The 23,577-nt window shown below is 37.3% G+C and overlaps 1 protein-coding gene across 4 annotated transcripts; it reads right to left on the minus strand.

Moving 5' to 3' along the window:
- Window positions 1-5,798: 5,798 nt before the first annotated feature.
- LOC139973625 (uncharacterized) lies at window positions 5,799-22,917 on the minus strand. Of its 4 annotated transcripts, none has more exons than XM_071980439.1 (4): window positions 22,630-22,915; window positions 14,659-14,761; window positions 14,027-14,162; window positions 5,799-10,316 (listed from the first exon to the last, which is right to left on the minus strand). In XM_071980439.1, exon 4 carries the CDS (start codon window positions 10,276-10,278, stop codon window positions 8,257-8,259), a length of 2,022 nt encoding a protein of 673 aa, XP_071836540.1. In that variant the 5' UTR covers window positions 10,279-10,316; window positions 14,027-14,162; window positions 14,659-14,761; window positions 22,630-22,915; the 3' UTR covers window positions 5,799-8,256. The 4 variants fall into 4 exon arrangements, with proteins under 4 accessions (XP_071836540.1, XP_071836539.1, XP_071836543.1 ...); XM_071980438.1 differs by having other exon boundaries at window positions 22,450-22,915; XM_071980442.1 differs by lacking the exon at window positions 14,027-14,162 and having other exon boundaries at window positions 22,630-22,917.
- Window positions 22,918-23,577: the final 660 nt, after the last annotated feature.

Here is a 23,577-nt window from a genome sequence, read left to right on the forward strand (position 1 = left end):
GTTTACTGTGGATCTGTGACCATAGAACCGCTTCTTTAGGCTGGTTTTGCATGGTTTCACCAACATATACTGGATGCCGCAAACTCTACTACAAGAGACCAGATATATGACATTAGAGGTTTTGCAAGTGATGTGACCATTAGTCTTGTGTGTGAGTTGGGTGCTGTGGCTGGTGACGGAATTGTATTCAACAGTGTGGTGGCTGCAGACAATGCATCTCTAGGTACGATCACATTTGAAAGTAGCCTACTATTTTGTGTTCACCCTGCTAATTAACTTGTCTGTATTCTGTGCTTGTATACTTGTCCATTCTGTAACTATTACTTGTCATTCAGCCTCTGAAGAAGATCCTGATAGGATCGAAACGTTAGGCCCACTTGCCTTAACACATTCTCTTACGTGGGCTCTCTAGTGTATAAGCAGTTTGCTAACAGTTTTGTTTTATTTTTATTCTAATTATAATATGGTCGATGCCCTGTTGAATGACATGAAAAGAGATACAATGGAACAGAATCGAATGTGGGGTTAGTGGACTGCTGCTATCTCCGTAGACAAAGAAAGAACGCACATTTACAGCATTTAATACTATGAATATGTTTCTATGTTCATCTGTTCGTACGTACGTTATGTGCCTGGCTTAGCTACAGCGCCGCACTAGCAGCTGTACATTGTAAATACAGCGTGCATTCCCTATATTAGAGCGTAAACAATGTTTGTAGTTACGCGCCCAAACCAGTTTTGTCGTTCCATATAAAGAAGTCTGCGTTCACGGATGACTAAAACGAACGCGTGTTTAGAGCAATTAATAGATTGTCTCTACTAGCTAGGCCTGTAGATGAGTTTGTACGTACGTTAAGCCCGGGTCACTTCTGCGCGATTCAACACGCGATTCAACTCGCAACTAAAATCACGCGCATCAGAAAAGTTGCTTCTGAGAAGTTGCGCTGATTAGGACATTGCTCTATTACAAATCAACCCAAATCGACGGCGCAACTTTTATTGCGCAACAAGTTGATACCCGTGTCTAACTACGCGATTCAACCTTCAATTGTATTGCGAGTTGAATCGCGTGTTGAATCGCGCAGATGTGACCCGGGCTTTAACGTTATGCATGTGCTGCGCTAGGCCGGAATTGCTACAGCGCCGCGCGAATAGAGCATTTACAAAGTTTGTAGTTACGCGCCCCAAACCTACGTTTTCTTGAATAGCCCCACTACGGAATGCCAAATGTATCAAAAATGTCCAAAACTATATAAGCATGTCCAAAATAATATAAGCATGTCCAAAAAACTATAAGCATGTCCAAAAAAAATATAAGCATGTCCAAATTTATATAAACATATCGAAACTAATATAAGTATGTCCAAAAATAATATGATCATGCCCAAAATAATATGAGAGTGTCGAAAAATTATATGAACATGTCGAATGTAACTGCTAACTTCAACTTTTTAGTGAACATTTTGGCATCTGAATTCACGCCATCTGTTGCAAAATATCCAAAAAAATATAAGCATATCCAAATTTATATAAACATGTCGAAACCAATATGAGTATGTCCAAAAATAATGAGAGCATGTCCAAAATAATATAAGAGTGTCCAAAAAACTATAAGCATGTCCAAAATATAAAAAAGTGTCGAAAAATAATACAAAAGTCTCGAGCGTAACTGCTCGATTCAACTTTGTAATGAACAGTCAGGCGTTTGAATTTACACCATATGTTCCAAATATCAAACTTTTTATTTTGGTATGCTGAAAACAAAAACACCATATCCAGCGTAACTTAAGACGATATACAGTTCATCCATTACCGTATTAGTGTGTGTGTTAATATTTTAATGATATTTCGATCAAGAACGATTTTATTTTCGAGGAAATATTAATTGAGTTGTTTCGTAGCGCGAGTGATCAACCTGGCCCCAAGGTGCTGTAACTATCAGTGAGTTTAATAGGAAGAACCACTGTGTCCAACATTCCACGCGGTTTAATCAATAATATGTAGTTGGCGAGTTCTTCCCACGTTTCCATCTTGAAATTTAGTTAAAAGGTGAGAGTGAAGATTAAACGTTGAATACCCCTAACCTAGGCTTATTTTTTTTTAATTCTGTGCTAGTGGCCGACTTCGCCTGGTAACCGTAATTAAGTGTCACAATTTTCCGTTAAAAAAGTAACACAGTATAGTACGTCATTTTCACTGTCAACGTACGCATGTGTGATAACTACTGTACGTTGTTAGCGCTTGTGCATGTTGTACGTACTTTCGCACGTGAACTTCTTTGCCTTCGCAACAATATATGAATAATCTCAGCACCTCTAGGCAGGGCGAAACCACTCACATTACGAAGGGATGTGAAAAGGAAAAATGTTAGGTGATGGTCTTGTTTTTACATATTTTGAATTATTTGCGTCACAAAAAACAGAAGAATGTTTCAATAATGTATTGTCATAATGATAACCATTGTGTCAGTTGATACAAATTACCTCCAAAGAAGGTATTGTAAGCTAATTTTTTTTCGACATACCAATATAAAAGTTTGATATTTGAAACATTTGGCGTGACTTCAAACGCCAAAATGTTCATAACAAAGTTGAAGTTAGCAGTTACACTCGAGACTTTTATATTATTATTCGACACTCTCATATAATTTTGGGCGTGCTCAAATTATATTTGGACATACTTATATGTGTTTGGACATGCGCGTATTATTTTGGACATGCTCATATAGTTTTGACATGTCTTTATAAATTTGGACATACTCATATAAGTTTGGACATGCTTATATTTGTTTTTGGATATTTTGCAACATATGGCGTAACTTAAAACGCCAAAATGTTCAATACAAAATTGAATTAGGCAGTTACATTTGTCGCTCTTGTATTATTTTTCGACATTCTTTTAATATGTTGGACATGCTCATATAGTCTTTCGACACTCTCATATTATTTTGGATATGCTCGAATTATTTTTGGACATACTCATATTAGTTTCGACATGTTTATATAAATTTGGACATGCTTATATTATTTTGGACATGCTTATATTGTTTTGGACATTTTTGAAACGTATGGCATGCCGTACCCCACCGCATAAGAAATGATCAACTAATTGTTTTCGTTAGTCCTTATGTGGATACTCGAATCGCCACACTAGGACTGACACAGTTCGTTGGTCATAAGTGGATACTCTCATATCGCCACATAAGGACTGACGCAGTTCGTTGGTCATTATGTGGATACTCTCAAATCGCCACATAAGGACTGACGAACTGCTTAGTACTTACTGTATGTTAGTCCTTATGTGGTGACATGCGATATCTCCACATAATGACTTGTGAATATCGTCGGTATTGGCGGTCATTATGTGGCAGTGTTAGGATCACATGATAAATAAAATGTTTTGGGGCCAAATGTTTATGTGGAGGTGTTTTTATTGCCATATAAGGACTTAAATTGTTGTTGATCATTATGTGGTAATAACTTTGTATTCACACAATGACTTAGGTTTACATAATTTGTTTCTGCATTTTTTCCGATTTTGGCGTTCCATACATATTACGGTATTAACCGAGTATGCTACAGTTCAGGGCCACACATGACCTCCATACATGTAACTGCAGTTCCCTTATATAGGTAACATCGGCTGCCGCAATTGCAGTTATCTGCATCCGTTCGAATTTCGAAAGGTACAAAAACAAAATACCTAAAATTACCTCATGCAGTGCTTGTTTGATATCTGTTTAAGTGATCACCATTTTTATGAAAAGTCCATGAATTAATGTACAGACTGTGAAAATAAGGAGGATTGAAAGTGCTATGTAGACATTCTTTGGTTAAGTGATGAGATTACTCCAAGCGGGCAGTCGGAAGGATTGGGATGCAGTATGCTGAATTTGCTCCTCCAGTTCAAAATCTAAATTGTCATGATATGGAAACCTGTAGGTGCATCAGCCCCCCCCCCCCAGTGAAAAATATGGGGGCGGAAGTATCATTCCGCCCCCCCCCCCCCCGCTCAGCAAGTCAGAAAACCCCTTTTTCATTTCCAAATCAGAAAAAAATCTCATTTGGAGCACCAAATTGCATCTAAGGCCAGGTGAAAATGCAAAATTATTTACAAAATGGAGTGGGTGTTGAGGTGTGCTATATTGCACCAAATTGCATCTGAGGCCACCTGGAAATGCAGGGACACCCCCTCCCCTTAGACCCCTCCCCCAGGCCGGCCATCAGTCTTCAGCCCCCCCCCCCCTCCCCACTCAAAAGTACCTTCCTACGCCACTGTCATGTTGGGAGTAAGTTATGTCAGTTGAACATTATTATGTTTAAGGGGGATTGGAAAATGACGAATTTAGTGTGTAAGTCAAATGGAACAATTAATTGAGGTACGACACATTTAATTTGCAGTTAGATTCCTGAAACAATGGGTATATATTGTTGTGCATTATGCCTCACAATCACAGCCATTAGCTCTGAATGCATGTAAATTCTAATAGGCATTATTAATTTATATATTTATCTTTTTCCAATATATGTTGGTAATGGAATAACTTCGCTATTAACACCATAATATATTGCTAAACGAACTCTTTATTTCCTTTCCCGTCTTTTCGACCAATGAGAAGTTTGAGAAGTAACCTACCATGTCATCTTGACGAAGGATTGCTCAGTCACCTGAAGTTAGTTTCGTATTTGTAAGGATCTCTCTTTTACTACGCGATTTGCCTTTTGACGCTAGTAGCTGGATGCATTTGCTACCTATTCTCTCTCGCCATAAGATAAATATGCACTTTGTATATAATATTTATGTAGTATCTAATATATTTATTGTAAAGAAGTGGGCACGCGGCGGAATTAATCTTGCGGGCCGCGACATACCGCGGACCTCACACCGTGAGGTTGTGTTTGATCTCACATGACAACATTTAGATATTACTGTAAATGGCAAATAAATGTTGTATGGACATGAAAATTCTCTATATATGTTATATATTGCAATATCCTTATAACTTAGTATAGGTCCTATACCCTATGTAAATTCCCCAAAGTATACCTACTTGATGTTTTGGTTTCTGTAAGAATTCTAGCGGGATGCAGGTAATTTGCACGCTGCCCGCACCTTGTCCACCCTTTGCATTAGGGCATAACAGAAAATAATATGAATAAAATACACTAGTATGTATGCATGTGTTAACACCGATAGAACTAGCTAGAATGGAAGGTAGTAACACTTCCAAGAACAGGATGATATACAGGCAAGAGGAATAAGGGGTCCTCAAGCCGAAAAGACATCAATAAGGTCTTGAGGTAAGAGGTTACAAGACAAGAAATTCAAGGGGGGGGGGGGGGGGAAGTAACTTAGGCTTCTTTATAACCAGCTAACAGCAAAAGATTGACCAGTTAACCGGTTCACAATGACACAATATTACCCGATTAACCATCAAATTGAATCCCGTTCATCCTACTTTTAGCCATAGAGAGAGCAGATTTCTTAATATTATTTTTGTACAATTTCGACCACCCCCCTTCCCACCCCTGCACCCCAACTGCGGACGTTCATGCACCAAGAGTTAGATAACAGAAGTGCTCAACACACACACAAAAAAAAGTATACATATATATTCATATTTATTTATATTTATATATATATATATAAATAAATAAATAAATATATATATATATATATATACATACATAGCCTACATACACACACACACACACATATATATATATATATATATATTTATATATGTATCATTGATATAATTATTAGACAAAAACAGAGAAATAAGATATGACACATAATTGACAAATATTCTTTTTTATTGAATTACATAACACATCCTTCTTGTTGACCCTTTATTAACTGTTTACCAAATAGTGTTATCTTTACACTAATATTCATATGTAAATATTTTCTTAGTATTTGAAAATCTTGAACCAGTATGATACTATACAGGGTCCCAAGTCCGTCCACCAATATCTCGCAAATGGTTCTCCTTACGTTTAAATCGATATCAAACTTAATGTGTGAAAGTTACCTTATCGGTATAAAGTATTAGTTTGCAACTAATACGTATAAGTGCATCCCAAATATACAAAGACAGATGTTTAAAATACTCATTTCATTGGTATTTAACTGAAAGCTAATAACAAGTACACGCTTATGCAAAGTTGTCTCTTTTGAGAGTATGTTCCCTGTATTTATGTACCGTACTTGAAAGGTAATGAGTGAGATTTAAATAGTTGTAGGAGAGTTTAAAACCTTGTCAATGAATGATGATACACAACAACCCCTTATTAAGGAGTGTTAGCTCAGTGGTTAACGCCGGTGCCTTTCAATCATAAAGTCCCCAGTTCGAGTCACTCCAGGATTAATGTATGTCGTCCAGTTACATAGTTGTTGATAATTGACAATTCATAATCATGGACGTTAAATATGAATCTAAGAGACTGACTTCGGTCAGCTTGCAGCTTTGATAAGCCAATGAGGCTTCTTCGTGAGTTCCTGCTTGCAGGAGGATCTAAAATACATACATACATACGTGACATTATACAAGCAAACACTCACCAAGCATACTAGAAAATGTATATAGTTGGATATAACTGGTTATCAGTCTTATTAACGGTACAATTTGCGGTCAATATGAAGTAACGAAAAGAAATTTGTTGCATATATACCTAGTCTAGAAAATAAATACAGAGAATCTTTTAAAATATGACACGATATTCACAATATCCTAAAAAAAACACTATACAACTATAGATGCATATCAACTTGCCAAATCCAAATACCTCACCCTGTGGGAATGTTTTTCTTTTTAAGCAAAACCTAATTATTCACGACCCTTAAAAGTGCAAAACTTCAAGATTTCGGAAATCGTTCACTATGAATTAATGTTTCCTTTTGTATAATGGAGTGTTTTACATTGTTAAGCCCACCAGGGTTTTAATGCACTTCCTTTCACAGCTTGTAATTCATTTGTATATAGTCTTTGTTAACAAGTATAAGTTGTGAAGATACAAAACACAAAACAATGAAGTGACATAAATATGACGATTTTGAAATATAATTTCTGTCATAATTAGACCTTGGTAGTACCACTCTCTAGTCGTTGACTCACTGGACTGTATGTTTATTTGGGCTAGTTACAATATCACTGTGGAGAATGGCTAGTCCTCATTTTCACCGTTTATTCATTCTCTCTCTCTTGTAAACTTTCTCTAGCTGTCTGCTAACTGTAAGAACCACGACTGACACTCTACCTTGGCGACTCAGCCATGACCCTTAGAATCGATGTTTAGAGCGCATGAAATTTGGACTTCAATTGAACAGTTACAAAACAAGTAATTGAATTGCCCCCTGCAAGCTCAGAATAACTGTCAGTAAATATACCACCATCTGGAAAAATTCTGAGACCAATTGAAACAAAATAGAAGGATAACTTGTCTGTTGGGTTGCTCCCGCTGTTTGCGGAACGTTGAACCATGGAGGTCTGTTTTACCTCCATGGTTGAACTAAGATATTTGATCAACACCTTAAAGAAAATTATTAAATGAAAGAAATTGCGAAAATTTACTATATATTTAAGAAATGTTCGATTGTACATGGCAATCTTTCTGAGAATTTTGTACACAGGTCTGGCAAGCTATATATATATGTATAAAATGGAACTAAACTATGGTTTGACTTGATACATACAGTTACTATGACTCAACTGGTTTAAACCATTATAACCGAGGGATGCATTTACTTTCAACTGCTTGGTAAGTCCTCATCATGACATGACAGTTTACGTTTTTCGATGAATATAATTAAAGCGCATTGTGCATTATGACAACAGTGTGTGTTGAATATGACAGCATGTTTGTATATTTACATGACAAAATAATGGAAGAACGGAAAAAAAGGGTGGGGGAGGAAGCGACCATTCAACTGAGGCCGCACCATGACAATCACAAGATTTATTAAGAATTTAGGCAGACGATCTGGGTCACCTTAATTAGATACGTAAAAAAAACTACAGACAGTATCAGAAACTTGTTTCTTTAAACATATGGCAATGAATAAAAGCAAATTTGATGCCTTATTCGGGATCATGAAGGATAAAACAACCACATGCCTTCACGGACAGATATGAGAACTATTTATACAACTTCATATTGGAATGCAACTTGATCGTAAGGCAATGCATTCTTTTCGAAGGAGTTTATACTCTAAATTAGGAACTCAACTTGACATGATTATGTCTTTTGAAACTGTTTACACAATTTCATAAGGGATGGCATCTTCATCACAAGCACCCCTTTCGTATGAACTTATTTTACCGAAGCTATCGCAAAGATGTATTGTCATACCACCCTCTTCGGTCTGCTCACACTGGAGTGCAGAGGGTGGCTTGGGTGCTTTCCCGTTTTCAAAACATACAAAGCCTAACACTTTCGAGTCTTTCGTGTTGTATTCTTTAAGAATCCATGTTTCTTCGCCAATATTTTCACAGTCTTTGATCGAGGTTCCCAACCATAATATAAACACATTTGCATTGTCTTGCTTGCTGAGGAAAGTTTGATGACTACCAAGGAAGACACAATGTAATATTTGAACATCTGTAATGTGAAGTGTGTTTGGTGGATCTACATCGTAGGACTTGCCAAGCTTCTCATAATATGTGCTATATGTTTGCAATTCGTCATCTTCAGTGTAAAAGAAAATATCTTTGGAACAGACAAAGACAGAATTTACTGCCGCTTCTGTGGTAAAAAGATAGTTGCGAACTCTTGAAAATTGGGAGTAGCTAGGCTCCCTGTGATACTTTACGCTCTTTGCTTTGCAATCTTTGTTCCCATGATCATCGACATTCAGAGACGTTATGAACAGCAGACTTCCACTTAATCCAATAAACGTGATCAAGTTAACATTTCCAGACACATCGAAATGGCTTTTATACTCCATCGAGGTATAAGTAAATTCAACAACGATTTTTCCTAGCCCAACAAGTAAACATTTATTAGACTCTACCGTTGCAACTAACTTAGCACCTACCGGTATTTTATGTATCCATTTATAAGGCTTTGATTGTACAATTTCCCCACTTATCTTCATTACCTTTGAGATATGTAAAAACTTAGTGTTATCTTCAAATGTGAACAACCAAAAATTACCCTGCTTGTCGCTGGCTACAACATCTCCTTTGGCATAATGAAAACCTATTTCTATGTCCGGTAGTTCACCAGGAGAGAAAGCAATTTCATGTTGCAACTCCGATTTGCTCCATTTAAATGCTGTACTATCTTCTTCTAAAGCTTCAAATGCATTGCTAAGTTCCAAGGACATAGCCATTACTTCCCATGGGTTATTTTCACTTATTATTTTACGTGTTATTTCTTGTGTGGTTTGCATTCTCTTAATCCAATCTTCAGCTGATTGGACTCGGGACTCGACAGGTTCAATTCTTGCAGTAATCTCTTCTAGCAAGTCTTGTTTTTGTTTATCATAGACCTTTCGGATTTCTCTGATCATTTCATTACAATGGTTTGTAATTTCTATTTCTATCTCTTCCTTAGACTTATTAAGTGCTACCACACTCACATTCCCGTCATTTTTGTAGCCGACTGCTTTCTCCAGTTGAGGAACACTGTTTTCTAATAAACTATTAAGTTCTTGTTTACTGTCATCAAATTGACTTGTGGCTTCTGTACACTCATGTTGTGGCTTGGAATGTAAAACGATTGTACAATCTCTACAGATCAGTTTGGAACAAGTTTTACAGTAAAAACGTAACTTCTCAGAAGGATGTAGTGTACAGAATGGAGACCTAGCATTCTTCCATTCTTGTTGAGACTTGGGATCATTTAATTCTTTCACAGGAATTACTGAATGGGATTGCAACAGTGGAAACAAAGCATGGTGACCTCTACACTTGGAACAAATAGCAAAATTACAATCAATGCAAAATGCTTCTGCATCGAAACTCTTGCATGAGTCACATACTGAGGCACTTTCCTCTGTATTTGTCAACCTCTCCAGCAAGTTTACCCTTTCAACCAAATTGATGAGATGAAAGTTTGTCTGCAAACCTTTAACCCCAGTCTCTGGTAAACTGCAGACTTGCCTGCACGTTGGGCAAGGTACTTCATCTCCCGGTTGTTTAGCTGCATATTTCTCGATACATTCCTCACAGAAGCTGTGAATGCATGGTAACATCTTTGGTGATCTGAACTGCTTCATGCATATGCAACAGATTAGAAAATCCTCGCTCAAATCTTTTACCACTTTAGCAGCCATGGAGATGATGAGGGATCACAGAAATCAATTAGTTGAATCTATACAAAAAAAACATAAGAAATAATCATGTGTAAGTTAGCCTGACGTTTCAATTTTTTTGTTCTTTTTCTCTCCACACCTTTCTGTCTATGTCCTTCTCCAGTTTTTTCCCTACCCTGTTCCTATAACCCTTCCTTTGTCCCGCCACTATTTATCTCCTACCTTTCCTCTTCCCCTGTTGCTTACTTCTCTCCATCCCTTGTCTACTAATCCCCTTACATGTATCTCATTGTGTTCACTGTGCTCATTAACCTGTCTGTATTCTGTGCGTGATTTGTCCCTTCTGTTACTGTTATGCTGCATTTACACTAGACCACGATTCCCACGATCGCCACGATTTTTCAAAAAGCGTGGAGCTCCACGATATATTAATGTTTTTTTTTCTTTTTCCACGCTTTCAGACCCTTTCAAACGTTTTGTTACGATTTATAACGCTTTGCTAGGAAACCAGTGCCTTCCGGTCAAGGCCTGCAACGATTTTCATTACGTTCCCTCAAGTTATCTTACGATCACCACGATAAGCTCTCGCGTTCTGCCACGTTCTGCTAAGTTCTGTTAAGGTCCCTCAGGTTCATCAAGTTCTGTTAAGATCTCCTAAGATTTATGTACACGATTTGACTAAAATTACCACGCTTGAATCCCGATTGGGGTATTAAGAGGAGACTGGGGCCACTCTCCCATTCGTTCCAGAGAAACAATGAGGAAGCATGCTTCCAAGAGATGAAGAAGATATTGAATTGGCAATTCTGGTTTATGCTTATATTGTCGCTAAAAAAAGAAGGCAGCGGCAAGAAGAAGAGGCAGAACGGAGCAGGGTGGAAAAGAGTGGAAGGCTGAGGAGGCCAAGGAGAAGACCTAGAAGGTGGTGGGTGAGACGGTGGTTAAGTGCAGAAAGAAGGAACCAGTTGGGGCACCATTCTCAACTTCTTAACAGGGAACTCAGGTGTGAAGATGTTAGCTCCTACGCGAACTATGTAAGGATGCCTCCAGATAATTTTGATGAGATAGTGAAACTTGAGGAAATCGTGTTTCAAAATCCAGCAAGATCCCCTGCGATAGTGCACCAAGGTCTGTTTCGCTCTGTTACGCTCAGTTCAGCTGTACTACGATTCCCACGTTCTTTCACGCGCTGTCATGGTTTGGTTTCAGATCGGGACAATCGTGGGAAAATTTTTGACTGTCAAAAATTTTGTCACGTTCATGACGATCATCACGATTCAACCAAGTTCCCTCAAGACCACCACGATTCTGTCACACGACCTCCCACGCTCCTCACGATTCTCTCAAATTGTGGGAATCGTGGAGAACGTGGCCTAGTGTAAATGCTGCATTACTTGTCTGTTACTGTTACATCTCTGAAGAAGATCCTGCTAGGATTGAAATGCCAGGCAAACTTACACATTCTATTACACAGGCTTTCTAGTGGATAAGCAATTTGCTAACAGTTTTATTTTATTTTGAATATTTAGAAATAATAATGACAGATAATTAATGCAGTGGTGGTGGCTATCCATACCTGAGATGCTGATAATACAGTACATGGACTTTTGAAATCACAAAACAGGAACTAATTATGATCAATCCTCATTGCTGTGCTTGTATCATACAGTTTAAGCTTGCAACATGAAGTAATGATTACATTGTCATAACTGTATAGTGTAGTATTTGATTGCTGGAAACTGCCTTTTGATTCATTTAAAACATTAACCATACCTAGAATATACTGACCTTTTTATGAATATACAGTGGTATTCAAAAAATAGCAACACAAAATTCAGGACTTCACAAAATTTGTAGTCATTAAAGTGTCTACAGAATCAGAAATGCCACAGTAGCTTGAATTGATCTGATTAATGAAAACTTTTGGCTAAGATCATGTGTATTGGAGTTGGGAATTGGAGTTGAGAGCGGATCAGTCGTTCGGTAGTTTGGTTTTCGTGCCCATGTTCTTCCCTGGGCGACTTTTTAAAAGAAAGTACTTTGTGCAGTTGAAGGGACATACATTATGTGATATGATTTTATTTAATTGACCTATATTGACCTTTGCTCTCAACCAAAGACAAAATTAGAGTAATGTCATTTACAGGGTTTTGATGCTTTCATCTATGCTGACCTCAGTTGACCCTTGAATTACACACACAAAAAGAAAGAAAGCAATACTATAAAGGTTATATATGCTAAACCAACTTTGATATTACACAACTGCATTTAAAAAGTGTCAGACATCAATTGACCTTTAAACTCATGCAGCTACTGTGGCATTTATAGGTTTCTTGTACACACTAGCTTGATGCTACTGTATCCTCAACGTTTGAAGTTCAACCAACCTTTTCTTGTTTTTTTTTTATGAATAAATATTTTAAGAATTCAACCTGTATTGACCTAAACTAAACATTTATAATACTTCATTCCACTTAACAAACTGCAAAGTGGAACTACAGTAAATACTAAATGCAAAGGTCTACTAAACATTGTAGTTGATATTAACATGATGGCAAGGTTTTCAAACTGCAATGCACTCTACGGACCTCAGATTACGAAATGTTCACCTCCATGAAAACCTTGAAGTGGATCTTAATACTAAATGCAAAGGTCAACTTAACATTGTAGTTGATGTTAACATGTTTGCAAGGTTTTCAACCTGCAATGCATTCTACGGACCTCAGATTAATACCAAATGTTCACCTCCATGAAAACCTTGCAGTTCCATATTGTGTTCAGTGATAGAAATGCTCACACTATACAGAGTTCAATCTGGCTGTGCTATTGGCATTTTCATGTTTACTGGGTATAAGAAAATTTACATGTCAATATTTAGAGATATCGGTTTTCATACATAGATGGGCCTAAACATCTACCTTCTTTACAGGACAAGGTTTTAAGACTTTCACCTCTGTTGACCTTCAATGAACTTTGACATTTGTTAAAGGCCAGAGGGTTGTTTTGATGTAAAATTTATATGTGAAGTTCACCTTTTCATTTGTTGTTCTTAGGTATGCATCAATTATGAACAGTGTTTAAACTAAGACCAACTTGAATGCAATGATCTTAAAGGGACTTAAAACTTTGAGGCATAGTGATAGTTTCAACATTTCTTATGACTTTGTTTTTCAAACAGAACTATACAGCTTTACTCTCTATACACAATGTTTGCAGATTTCTGCAAACATTTTCTGGATCACTGTGTACATGCAGTCCATCCTACCTTTAAGTTTAAGTAATCTTGTTATCAAGCTGTTCACCTCTTCTGATCTCAAATGAACTTTGATTGCCACAACATGCAAAAGACTTCTTCTAAAGGCAGCAAATTTATGCAAGGTAGGGATCTCATCCAATCAATTACTTTCTGTTTACATGATCAATAGAATTAGACCTAGAGCTGTTATACTCAAATGATCTCTCACATCTACAAACACAATGGGGTCTTGTACTCCTTAAAGTGGTTCTACAGACCACATTATGAAGTTCAATCAGCTTTACCTCTTTGGTTTCAGACTTTTACCTCTTGATCTCAAATGACCTTTGACCTCTACAAAATATGTTACAATTCATAACCTACTAAGGTCATCAACATATGATATATTGAATTTCGTCAAAACTTTACTTCTGGATTAAATTGTTTATAAGGTTGCCCGATTTTCAGCTGTTTACCTCACCAGACCTTATTTTACAACAAAAAAAACACAACAGCAACAGTTCTTGTACTCACCAAGTTGGATCTACAGTACCAACTCTAATCAAACAAATATGAAGTTTGGTAAAGCTCCACTTTGTTTGCAAGAGTTGTCACCTACTGTATGTGGATCACAACGTATCTGCAACTACATAGATTCCCAAATTGTCTTCTGCAAGGAATGAAAGTAATGATGCTTTTAATGTCAAATTGTTTGAGTCACTTAATACACAATGCATTATGATATGCCCTTAACATGGGATTTAGCGATGGGAAACCTCTACAATATACCTTAGTGTATAAGTATTACAGTAACTTATCATACGATACCAGGTGTAATTTGAAACATACTCCTTATAAATATTAATCTCAATTATTGTAACACCAAAATAAAATCTTTTCTTCAGATAAATAACATTCTCTCTCTGTTGTGAAAACAAAAAATTGGTATAAAAATTATATCTGAACTTGGCCTACATGATTACAAAAATACTTCCAAAATTCTTTTAGGCATATGTTAAATATGATGTTCCGTATTCGGTTTGCTTCTTTAATTTATACTTCTTTGCATCTACAGTGCCTTCAAAAGGCTACATACACATATTGCATAAATTAATGAAAGAAACCGAAAAAATGCCAATTAACACTCATGATCATTTAGCACTCACCAACTGCAGTTCTTGTATGAAATTGCTCCTGTAGGAGATTTTGTTAAATTGCAGAACCCTTTGAGCCTTTCTCAGTGCTATGCAAAGAAAGTCCTTGCTTGGCCTGCATGTGGAAATAACAAAGTTACAAGTAAATACATACAAATGCATTACATGCTGTGTACAGTAGACCTTTAAAGAAAAGAAAAAAATAATATTGATTGCAAAATACTGTCACAATTAACAGGAAATAAATTACATGCAGTATTTCTGGCATGTAGGATACTGCTCTGTGCACACAAGACAAAAAATGTTGAATCAAGTGAAAAGATGCAGCCTAGCATTTTGTGCAAACTTGTTCACTATTGTTTCTTTAGCCTCTTCCCTAGGTAATTGAAAAAAGAAATCTAGCCCCCCTCTGTGATGACTGTTTGTTGCAAATAACTTGTTGTTTATAATGCATTTATGCCTATACAGCTTTGCCCTATAACTGGCACCAACATGGAGTGTGAAACCATGGAGCCAATAGCTCCTCCTTGTGTTATATATCCGAAGATCCTGCTATTAGTGATCAAGTAAGCAACACAGCATGCATGTTTTCCACTACATATAGGCCTAGCTATATTGTAATATCCTGTTTGTTAGTCAGTGGGAGGGGCTGAAATCCCCTTGATTATTTTCTGGGTGGGGATGGGAGAGCTATATAAAGTCCCACAGAATTAGTATAATTGTGCCCCTGCAGCTTGGCATACATACATTTTTACAAATTTACGGCTATTTTTTTTACGATTTGAACAGCTTTGTATTAATGACTACGTTTGTTGTTATAATACCAATGGTTTGGACGTTTTTAATATATATTTGAACCATAATTTTTAGAGAATCTTAAGCAATAGTCTCAGTGCAATACAGGAATAACTCATCCTAACAGGCCTACACACAGTGCCTACCGTAGCAAGCAGTGCTCAATAGTATTACAGTGAATTAGTGTGTACATCACAATGGAAGCAGATCACACACGCTACGGGATTACCACTCAAATCAATTCAGAGTGTCAGACAGAGCCGTCATTAATCGACCCATGCTCAACAAACTGCTGCTACCCCAATGGTGAACTAGCCAAGCATGTCGCCTGTGATTTCTGTGGTGTAGTATACCATCTCTTATGTGTTGGTTTGGAAAAACAGCCTGTTAAAGGAGCGAAATCAAGATGGTTTTGTCAGGGATGCCTTAAAACTCCAGGTCTGCTTCAATCAACGCAGCAGCAACTCAAAGAGGCATTAAGAACTATTATATCTCTGCAAGCTGAACTGGCGAAACTTTCAAGCCCAAGGCCAAGAAACACAGAGACTGGTAATGTACAATCAGATAACCAAAATAACATAGACACTCCCGATCAAGTCCGCCATAACACCTACGCCGAATGCGTCTCATCTAAACCTACACCACCACCCCTAGCCGTACGACCAGTAATGATAATCGGGGACTCTATTTTAAAACACGTATATGAGGATGATTTTACTGATGAGATTGTGAAGGTAAATTGCCTGCCGGGAGCCACCGTCAAGGACGTGAGAAACGCTCTTCTGGCTCAAAGGGAAGATTTACATACATTTAGCCATATTATAATTCATGTTGGAACAAACGATATTAACACACATAACCCAAATGTCAACGACATTTCCGCTGATTTCGAGGAGCTCATCACATCTATCCAGCTACTGAACGGGCATAGTCCAAGCATCTATATTTCGGGCCCCTGTCCGCGGAGTGATGATCATGCGCCACAAATTATAGATTTGAACTCTCATCTGAAGGAACTCACCAATAAGCTGGATTGTAAGTTTTTAGACAATATGGCGTCGTTCACATACGCAGATGGTGAAATCGACTTATCTTTATATCATGGCGATGGTGTACATCTCAACAGAAAAGGCACCGTTAAACTGATCAACAAACTAACGATCATAGGCCCCATCTGCATTCGAAAGAAGAGCTCAAAGATGGAGAATGCCCGGCATATGGGAGTTTCAAATCCCTCCCGCAACTTCTATAGTCAAAACCGCTCGAATGGGACTATCCACAACAGCATGTCCAGATATGAACATAGGCAGCAACGGATGAGGGGTTTCTCAAACAACGATCACCAACGTGAGTACCACCGTAGACCAAATCGCCATCCACGAACATCCAACTCATCTCGTCAAGATTGGCAGCGGGAATGCCACCGCAAAGAAAACCGCCAACCAGTTGCTGACCACTTCAATCTCCGCGGATGTTTCAACTGTGGTGAACGCAACCATGTAGAGGCAAACTGCCGTCTCGAACGGAGGATAGAATGCCATCACTGTCATCGACTCGGTCACAAGGCTAGCCACTGCTGGAACCGATAGGATGCTGGCCAGAAGGAGCGTGCCGTCAGTATATCACCCACACCTAAACATTTTAATGTATTGGGCAAATGTGACCATTTTATTTTGCCGTATGAGGACCCACTCATGAGTGATGTAAGTCAAGATCTCCCAACTAATTCAATACAACCCCAGAGTAAAGAAGGTAAATATGTAAATATAACTAAGGGTATCCAATTCGGATTTATAAACATCCAACACCTTCATCCTAAATTAGATCAAATCCCCACACTTATAAACAGAAATGGAAGGAATGTTGATATATTTGGATGCTGCGACACATTTTTAAACGATACTTATCAAAATCTGGAAATCACGGTTCCTCTATATAATACTGTCCGTAGAGATAGATTAAATAAAGCTGGTGGTGGTATTGCTATTTATATCAATGAAAACATTCCATTTAATAGGAGAAATGAGTTAGAATGTGATTATATTGAAGCCATATGGATTGAGCTTGTCTTACCATTTACCAAAAATATTTTAGTATGTGCTGTTTACCGTCCACCAAATTCCAGGGTTATATGGTATGGTCATTGTCATGAAATGATTAGCAAGGCATATAGCTCATGCATGGAGATAATAATGATCGGTGATTTTAATATTGATTATCTACACGCTAATATACCTTCGTGTTGGAATGAGATAATTAGTCATTTTAACTTTAAACAATTAGTAAATATGCCAACTAGGGTGACGGAGCACACCGCCTCCATAATTGATCATATCTATGCAACTAATGAAAATCATATTTGTGATATAGATGTTCCAAATATTCGATTGAGTGATCATTTTCCAGTATATTTCAATTGGAAAAACAATCTTATGACAAGGCAGACTATTCCAAATTCTCATAAATCTGTTGTATACAGATCAATTGATAATATAAATACATCCTTGTTCTTTAATGATCTTCGTAGCTTTGATAGGACAAGAGGTGAATTGAGCTCTCCTGATGAAGCCCTTTCCAACTGGGAGAAAAGTTTGAAAAGAATACTAGACAAACATGCACCTAAGAAGCAAAAACGTATAAAACGAGAATCACAACCCTCGTGGATCAATGCAACCATTTTGAATGCGATGAAAAGCCGCGACTCTGCAAAACGAAATGAACCTGACTTATATCGATTCTGGCGCAACAAGGTAACATGTCTTATACGATCTGCAAAGCAAAATTATTTCAAAAAGGAAATTTCAAAGAATGTTGGTAACACAAAGGAGATCTGGAAGATTTTAAAAAATGTTCAATCAATGAACCATGACACCAACAACGAAGGCCCCAGTATACTTAGAGTTGACGATAAGAACATTACTGGAAATGCTAATATAGTAGAAATGTTTAATTCGTACTTCACTTCAGTAGCAAGAAGCTACACTGACACAACTCATTCAAACTTTGATAGTTCGTCTATTGAAAGACATATCTGTCCTAAAATTCCTCCAGATGAAACATTCGAAATTCCATGTATATCTGAAAATTTTGTATTTAAATATTTAACTACTCTTGATGCCTCCAAAGCAACAGGAGTTGACGAACTGAGTGCTAAAATTTTAAAAATGAGCGGCCCCCATATATATGCAAGTATTACTCGTATTATAAACATAAGTATTAGAACAAATACATTTCCATCTAGATGGAAAGTCGCAAAGGTAATACCCATTTTCAAGAGTAATTCACGACAAGATTTATCGAATTATCGACCAATTTCTATTCTCCCTGTTTTGTCCAAAATTTTGGAAAAACATGTTCATATTGCTCTTACTAGTTTCTTAAAGCAATTTGATTTATTAGAAATTGCGCAATCTGGCTTCAGATCGAAGCACTCATGCGAAACTGCTCTATTACATGTCATGGAATTATGGATGGAAGCAATTGATAAAGGACAACTGACTGGGGCTGTTCTATTGGACCTCAGGAAAGCGTTTGATTTAGTAAATCATGATATTCTGATTAAAAAGTTGAAATTATACCAGTTTTCAAGTGCTACTATTGAATGGTTTAAGTCGTACTTAATGAACAGAAGTCAGTATGTCGTCATGAAAGGGACTGCGTCCTCATGTATGAATATTAGTAATGGCGTTCCACAAGGGTCAATCTTAGGACCACTCTTATTTTTAATCTACATTAATGATTTTAGCCTATGTTTAACTCACTGCAAAGCCGACATGTATGCAGATGATACTACTTTCCATATTTCATGCTCCAATGTTGAATCTCTTCAAAGCAAGTTGAATTTTGATGCTAAAAATGTTTCCAATTGGTGCAAGAATAATAAAATGGCAATCAATACTAGTAAAACCAAATCAATGTTAATATGTTCCAGACAACGCTATGATAATCTACGAGGACAAAGAAATATTTCTGTCAAGATGAATGATATCGTATTAGAGAATTCTGATACGGAAAAACTTTTAGGAGTCAGAATTGATGCTCACCTGACATGGCAAGCTCAGATTGATTACATATGTAGTACTATTAGTACAAGATTAGCTCTGCTACGAAGGATTAAACAGTATTTAGACACTCCCACGTGCATACTTTATTATAATGGATACATTCATCCAATACTTGACTACTGCTGTCTAGTTTGGGGAACTACCACTGCCCAAAATACCGATAGAATTATTAAATTACAGAAAAGTGCTGCACGCATTATTTTAAATGCTACATATGAAGATTGTTCAAGTGATTTATTTGCCAGGCTGGGATGGAAGACTTTTGACAGACACGTTATGTATAGAAGATTAACCATGGTTTTCAAGTCAATTAATGATCAAGGACCGAAGTACATGAACGACATGTTTAAACTAGTTACGAATATTCATAATCATAGTTTAAGATCCTCTACTGCACGTAACCTGCACATTACAGGCGGACACACTAATTTTTATAACAACCGTTTTTCATGCATTGCCGCAAAAGACTGGAACAAACTAGATCAAAGAGTAAAATCAGCAAGAAATCTTAACCATTTTAAACGCCTTGTATCTGATATTGTTTAGGCCAACTTCTCTTTTATTTGTACCAAATTTCTTAAGTTTCTTTACTCTGTACACGTTTCTTAAATACTTTAAAAAAAACTATTTTATTAAGCATTTTTTAATGTATTTACGACTTCTTAAATCTTTATACTTTTTATATTATTATTTGTCTTTTTTAATAACTATTTTTTATTATTTGTCTTTTTAAAAACTTTTTTTTTTTTTTATACTATTTTATTAAGCATTATTGTATTTATGACTTCTTAAATTTTCCTACTTTTTATATTATTATATGTCTTATCAGAGGGCCTCGTGGAAGATTAGCTATTGCTAAACGAGCTACCCTCTTAAAATAAAGTTGAAATAAAATAAAAAATACAGCACGGTCCACTACACTGATTGTATGCTACCCTCCTTATTAACTAAGTACAGTACTTTAATATTTCCACTGTTGTTGATCCTGATTAAAAATACCAGCCAGTGAGGATAAATAACACTCTACTGTACACAATAGGCATCTTTTGTGTCATGCTTCAATGCACTTTAAAAAGTTTATCTGGAATTTGAAAAAGGATTCATACTGCTCATACTGTTGTTTAAAAGTAAGTGGGCATGACATTTCGATCCTAGCAGGATCTTCTTCAGAGGCTGAATGACTAGTAACAGTAACCAAGGGACAAATACAGGCACAGAATGCAGACAGGTTAATGAGCAGGGGAAACACAAAAGAGATATGTAAGATGATTAGTAGACAAGAGATGGAGAGAAGAAAGAAAGAAACCAACAGGGGAAGAGGAGAGGTAGGAGATAAACTGTAGAGGGACAAAGAGAGGATTAAAGGCAGAGGGTAGGAAATCAAATGCAGAAGGACAAAGACAGAAAAGTGTGGAGAAAAAAAGGTAGAAGAGAGCTACGAGACGTGGGGTGATATATGGGGAAACAAGGGGCGATGGAAGGGGGGGGGGGGAAGCAGAAGAAGGTTAGTCATGTCCTTCCTGAATGTTGAGACCTTGAGGTTGAATAACTTGCAAAGGCGTTGCATCCACAGTCTCTCTCTGCTGATTCGTACTAGGTCAGGACGGCTACCTAAGGATTCAATCAGGGACATGTCATTAATGGTATGGTTGGGACGGTTAAAGTGTTCTCCAACCGGGGTCTTAGTCTTCACGGTGTTGACTGGGATATATGACCATAGAACCGCTTCTCGAGGGTGGTTTTGGCTTCACCAACATACTGGATGCCGCAAACTCTATAAGAGATCAGATAGATGACATAAGAGGTTGTACAAGTGATGTTACCCTAATTAGTCTTGCATGTGAGTTGGGTGCTGTGGCTGGTGATGTAATTGGATTCAACAAAGTGGTGGCTGCAGACGATACATCTCGAAGTACGATCATATTTGAATGTTGTGAAGAGTTAGAAGTTAGAGGTGAAACAGCAGCATGCACAAGAAGACCTGTCCCATAGGTTGGGTGGGTGTCTGTAGGCGATGGTGGGGTTTGCTAACACTTTTGGTTTGATTTTCAGCTGCTCTGTTACTGTATCCCTTCTGGTGATCATCCCTATCTACTTTATATTTGGACTTGTTCTTGTATTTGTATTTTAGTGTTTCAGTTTTTCATTTTCTTTTTGCCATTTACTCATCCCGCTGTTTTCACCATGTCTCACCATTTTCTTTTGTCTCAGAAGCTCAAAAAATTGATCATGCAGAAATCCCAGCGCTATTCTTTCCATCTTTACAACTACTTACTGTACTTGTACAGTACACATTCTCTTACACAGGCTGTTTAGTGGATAAGCAGTCTGCCAACAGTTTTGTTTTATTTTGATGCTTATACTGTCAGTAGAGGTGATCAGTGCAATGAAGCATGACATAAAAAGTACCCAACTAGGTGCATCATGAATACTGTATTTATGTTTAAACATTCACTTTGTCACAGCATCACCTTACAAAAGTGGTCAAATTAAATCATGATTTAGCCATGAAAACTAAGCTCCAATTAAACTGTGCTGGAGTGGGATTTCCCTCAGTGCACGTGGTTTAAAGAAAGTGGAGTCAAAGACTTGATTTTGCAAGACCTGCTTTTGCAAGAGTAGATTCAGATCATCATTAGGGCCTATACTCAGTAACTTTTTCTATGTTAGGTAATTCATCTACAAGGTAGAATATTTTTTGTATAAAAAAAAAAACACCCCAAAAGAAAACATTGAAATATAGGCCTAGGCTACCCCACTAGTACAGTAGTACAGTACTGTAGTATAACATAGGCTGTTATATCTGGACTTTCCCTTCCATGATCCATCATCCATAATAAGGAATCATAGAAATAAAACTTAGAATAGATATCAGACCGTAATTCGTTTTAGAGCATGTTGGTAATTTTTTATTTTATCAAACCTGCAAAGGTGTAGAACTTACCAGTACTACTACGAGGCTACTCCTGTTCTCGGTTCAGCCTAGGCAATGCTGTACCCAAATTTTCAGTTCGTTAGGCAGTAGAATTAAGGTGACCAAAGTACTAGTCTACATGGAATCACAGTTATTTTAACTGTGGTGGAATACAGGTATTTCCTCTTCCTGAAAGTGAAAGTTAATCACCTGAATGCCGTGCCGCGCCCGCAGTGACATCACAATGTCTGTGAGTGAAATTCATGTAGTAAAGTATTCAATGCAGGACTGCGATATGAACATTAGGCGCCGCCCAAAATCGATGGGAAAATACGCCACTTTTTGGAATACGAATTTGTAGGAAGGTGGCGTTATCAACATTCATCAAACTTTCCCTGTAACAACTTTTCTGACCTTCGACCCGTCAATTTGCCTGTATCTACGCAAGTTGCACAGTGGACTCTATCGTTTTATCTGTAATATTATCACTCACTAAAGCAGTGGTCCCTATTGTTTTGATGTGGAGGCTCAACACTAGCTCCTTCAGCCTCAAGCTATCGTTAGCGTTGCTTCCGGATACACGCCATCCAACCACTGTAAGAATAAATCGTATCTTGAAGTTCTCAACCATTAGTTTATTTATTCCTTTTTTTCAACATGTTAGTGTGCAAATCATGTAGGCATGCGTTGGTTATTACATCGCATGCCAATAACATACAATCATTTGCCGTATTAGAACCCTTCCAAATTAGTTTTAATTATAGGGAAAGTCGTTACAATAATAATGATCAGAATAATATCAGTTTAACCATTGTAAAACACATAGAAAATTATTTTTCTTTCAGTATATTGACATATTTCATTTGCTTCCATGCATGTATCGATCGCGTGTGCAGGGGGCCGCTTGGACTTAATAATGATTTCACCTCATTTTGTCTATTTCCGTGTTTCCCGATTTGCACATTAGATATTGCAGTGCTAGTATATGCATTGTTTACTTGAGGGTGGGGGTGGGGTGGCGTTGATGGAGTGATGTGTATACGCAAATAAGATAATACAATAAGAGTTATAAAGGGTACTAAATATCAGGCTGCATCAGTCCAACAGTCCAATCGAATTTCTGCAAAGTGCCCTTCGACGTTGGTGCCCCCCCCCCAG

Source organism: Apostichopus japonicus, chromosome 9, assembly GCF_037975245.1.
Source record: "Apostichopus japonicus isolate 1M-3 chromosome 9, ASM3797524v1, whole genome shotgun sequence".
NCBI classification, from domain to species: domain Eukaryota; kingdom Metazoa; phylum Echinodermata; class Holothuroidea; order Aspidochirotida; family Stichopodidae; genus Apostichopus; species Apostichopus japonicus.

Coding starts and splice junctions, on each gene's coding strand:
- LOC139973625 (XM_071980442.1), bottom strand. CDS start 10,278: ATGGCTGCTAAAGTGGTAAAAGATTTGAGCGAGGATTTTCTAATCTGT.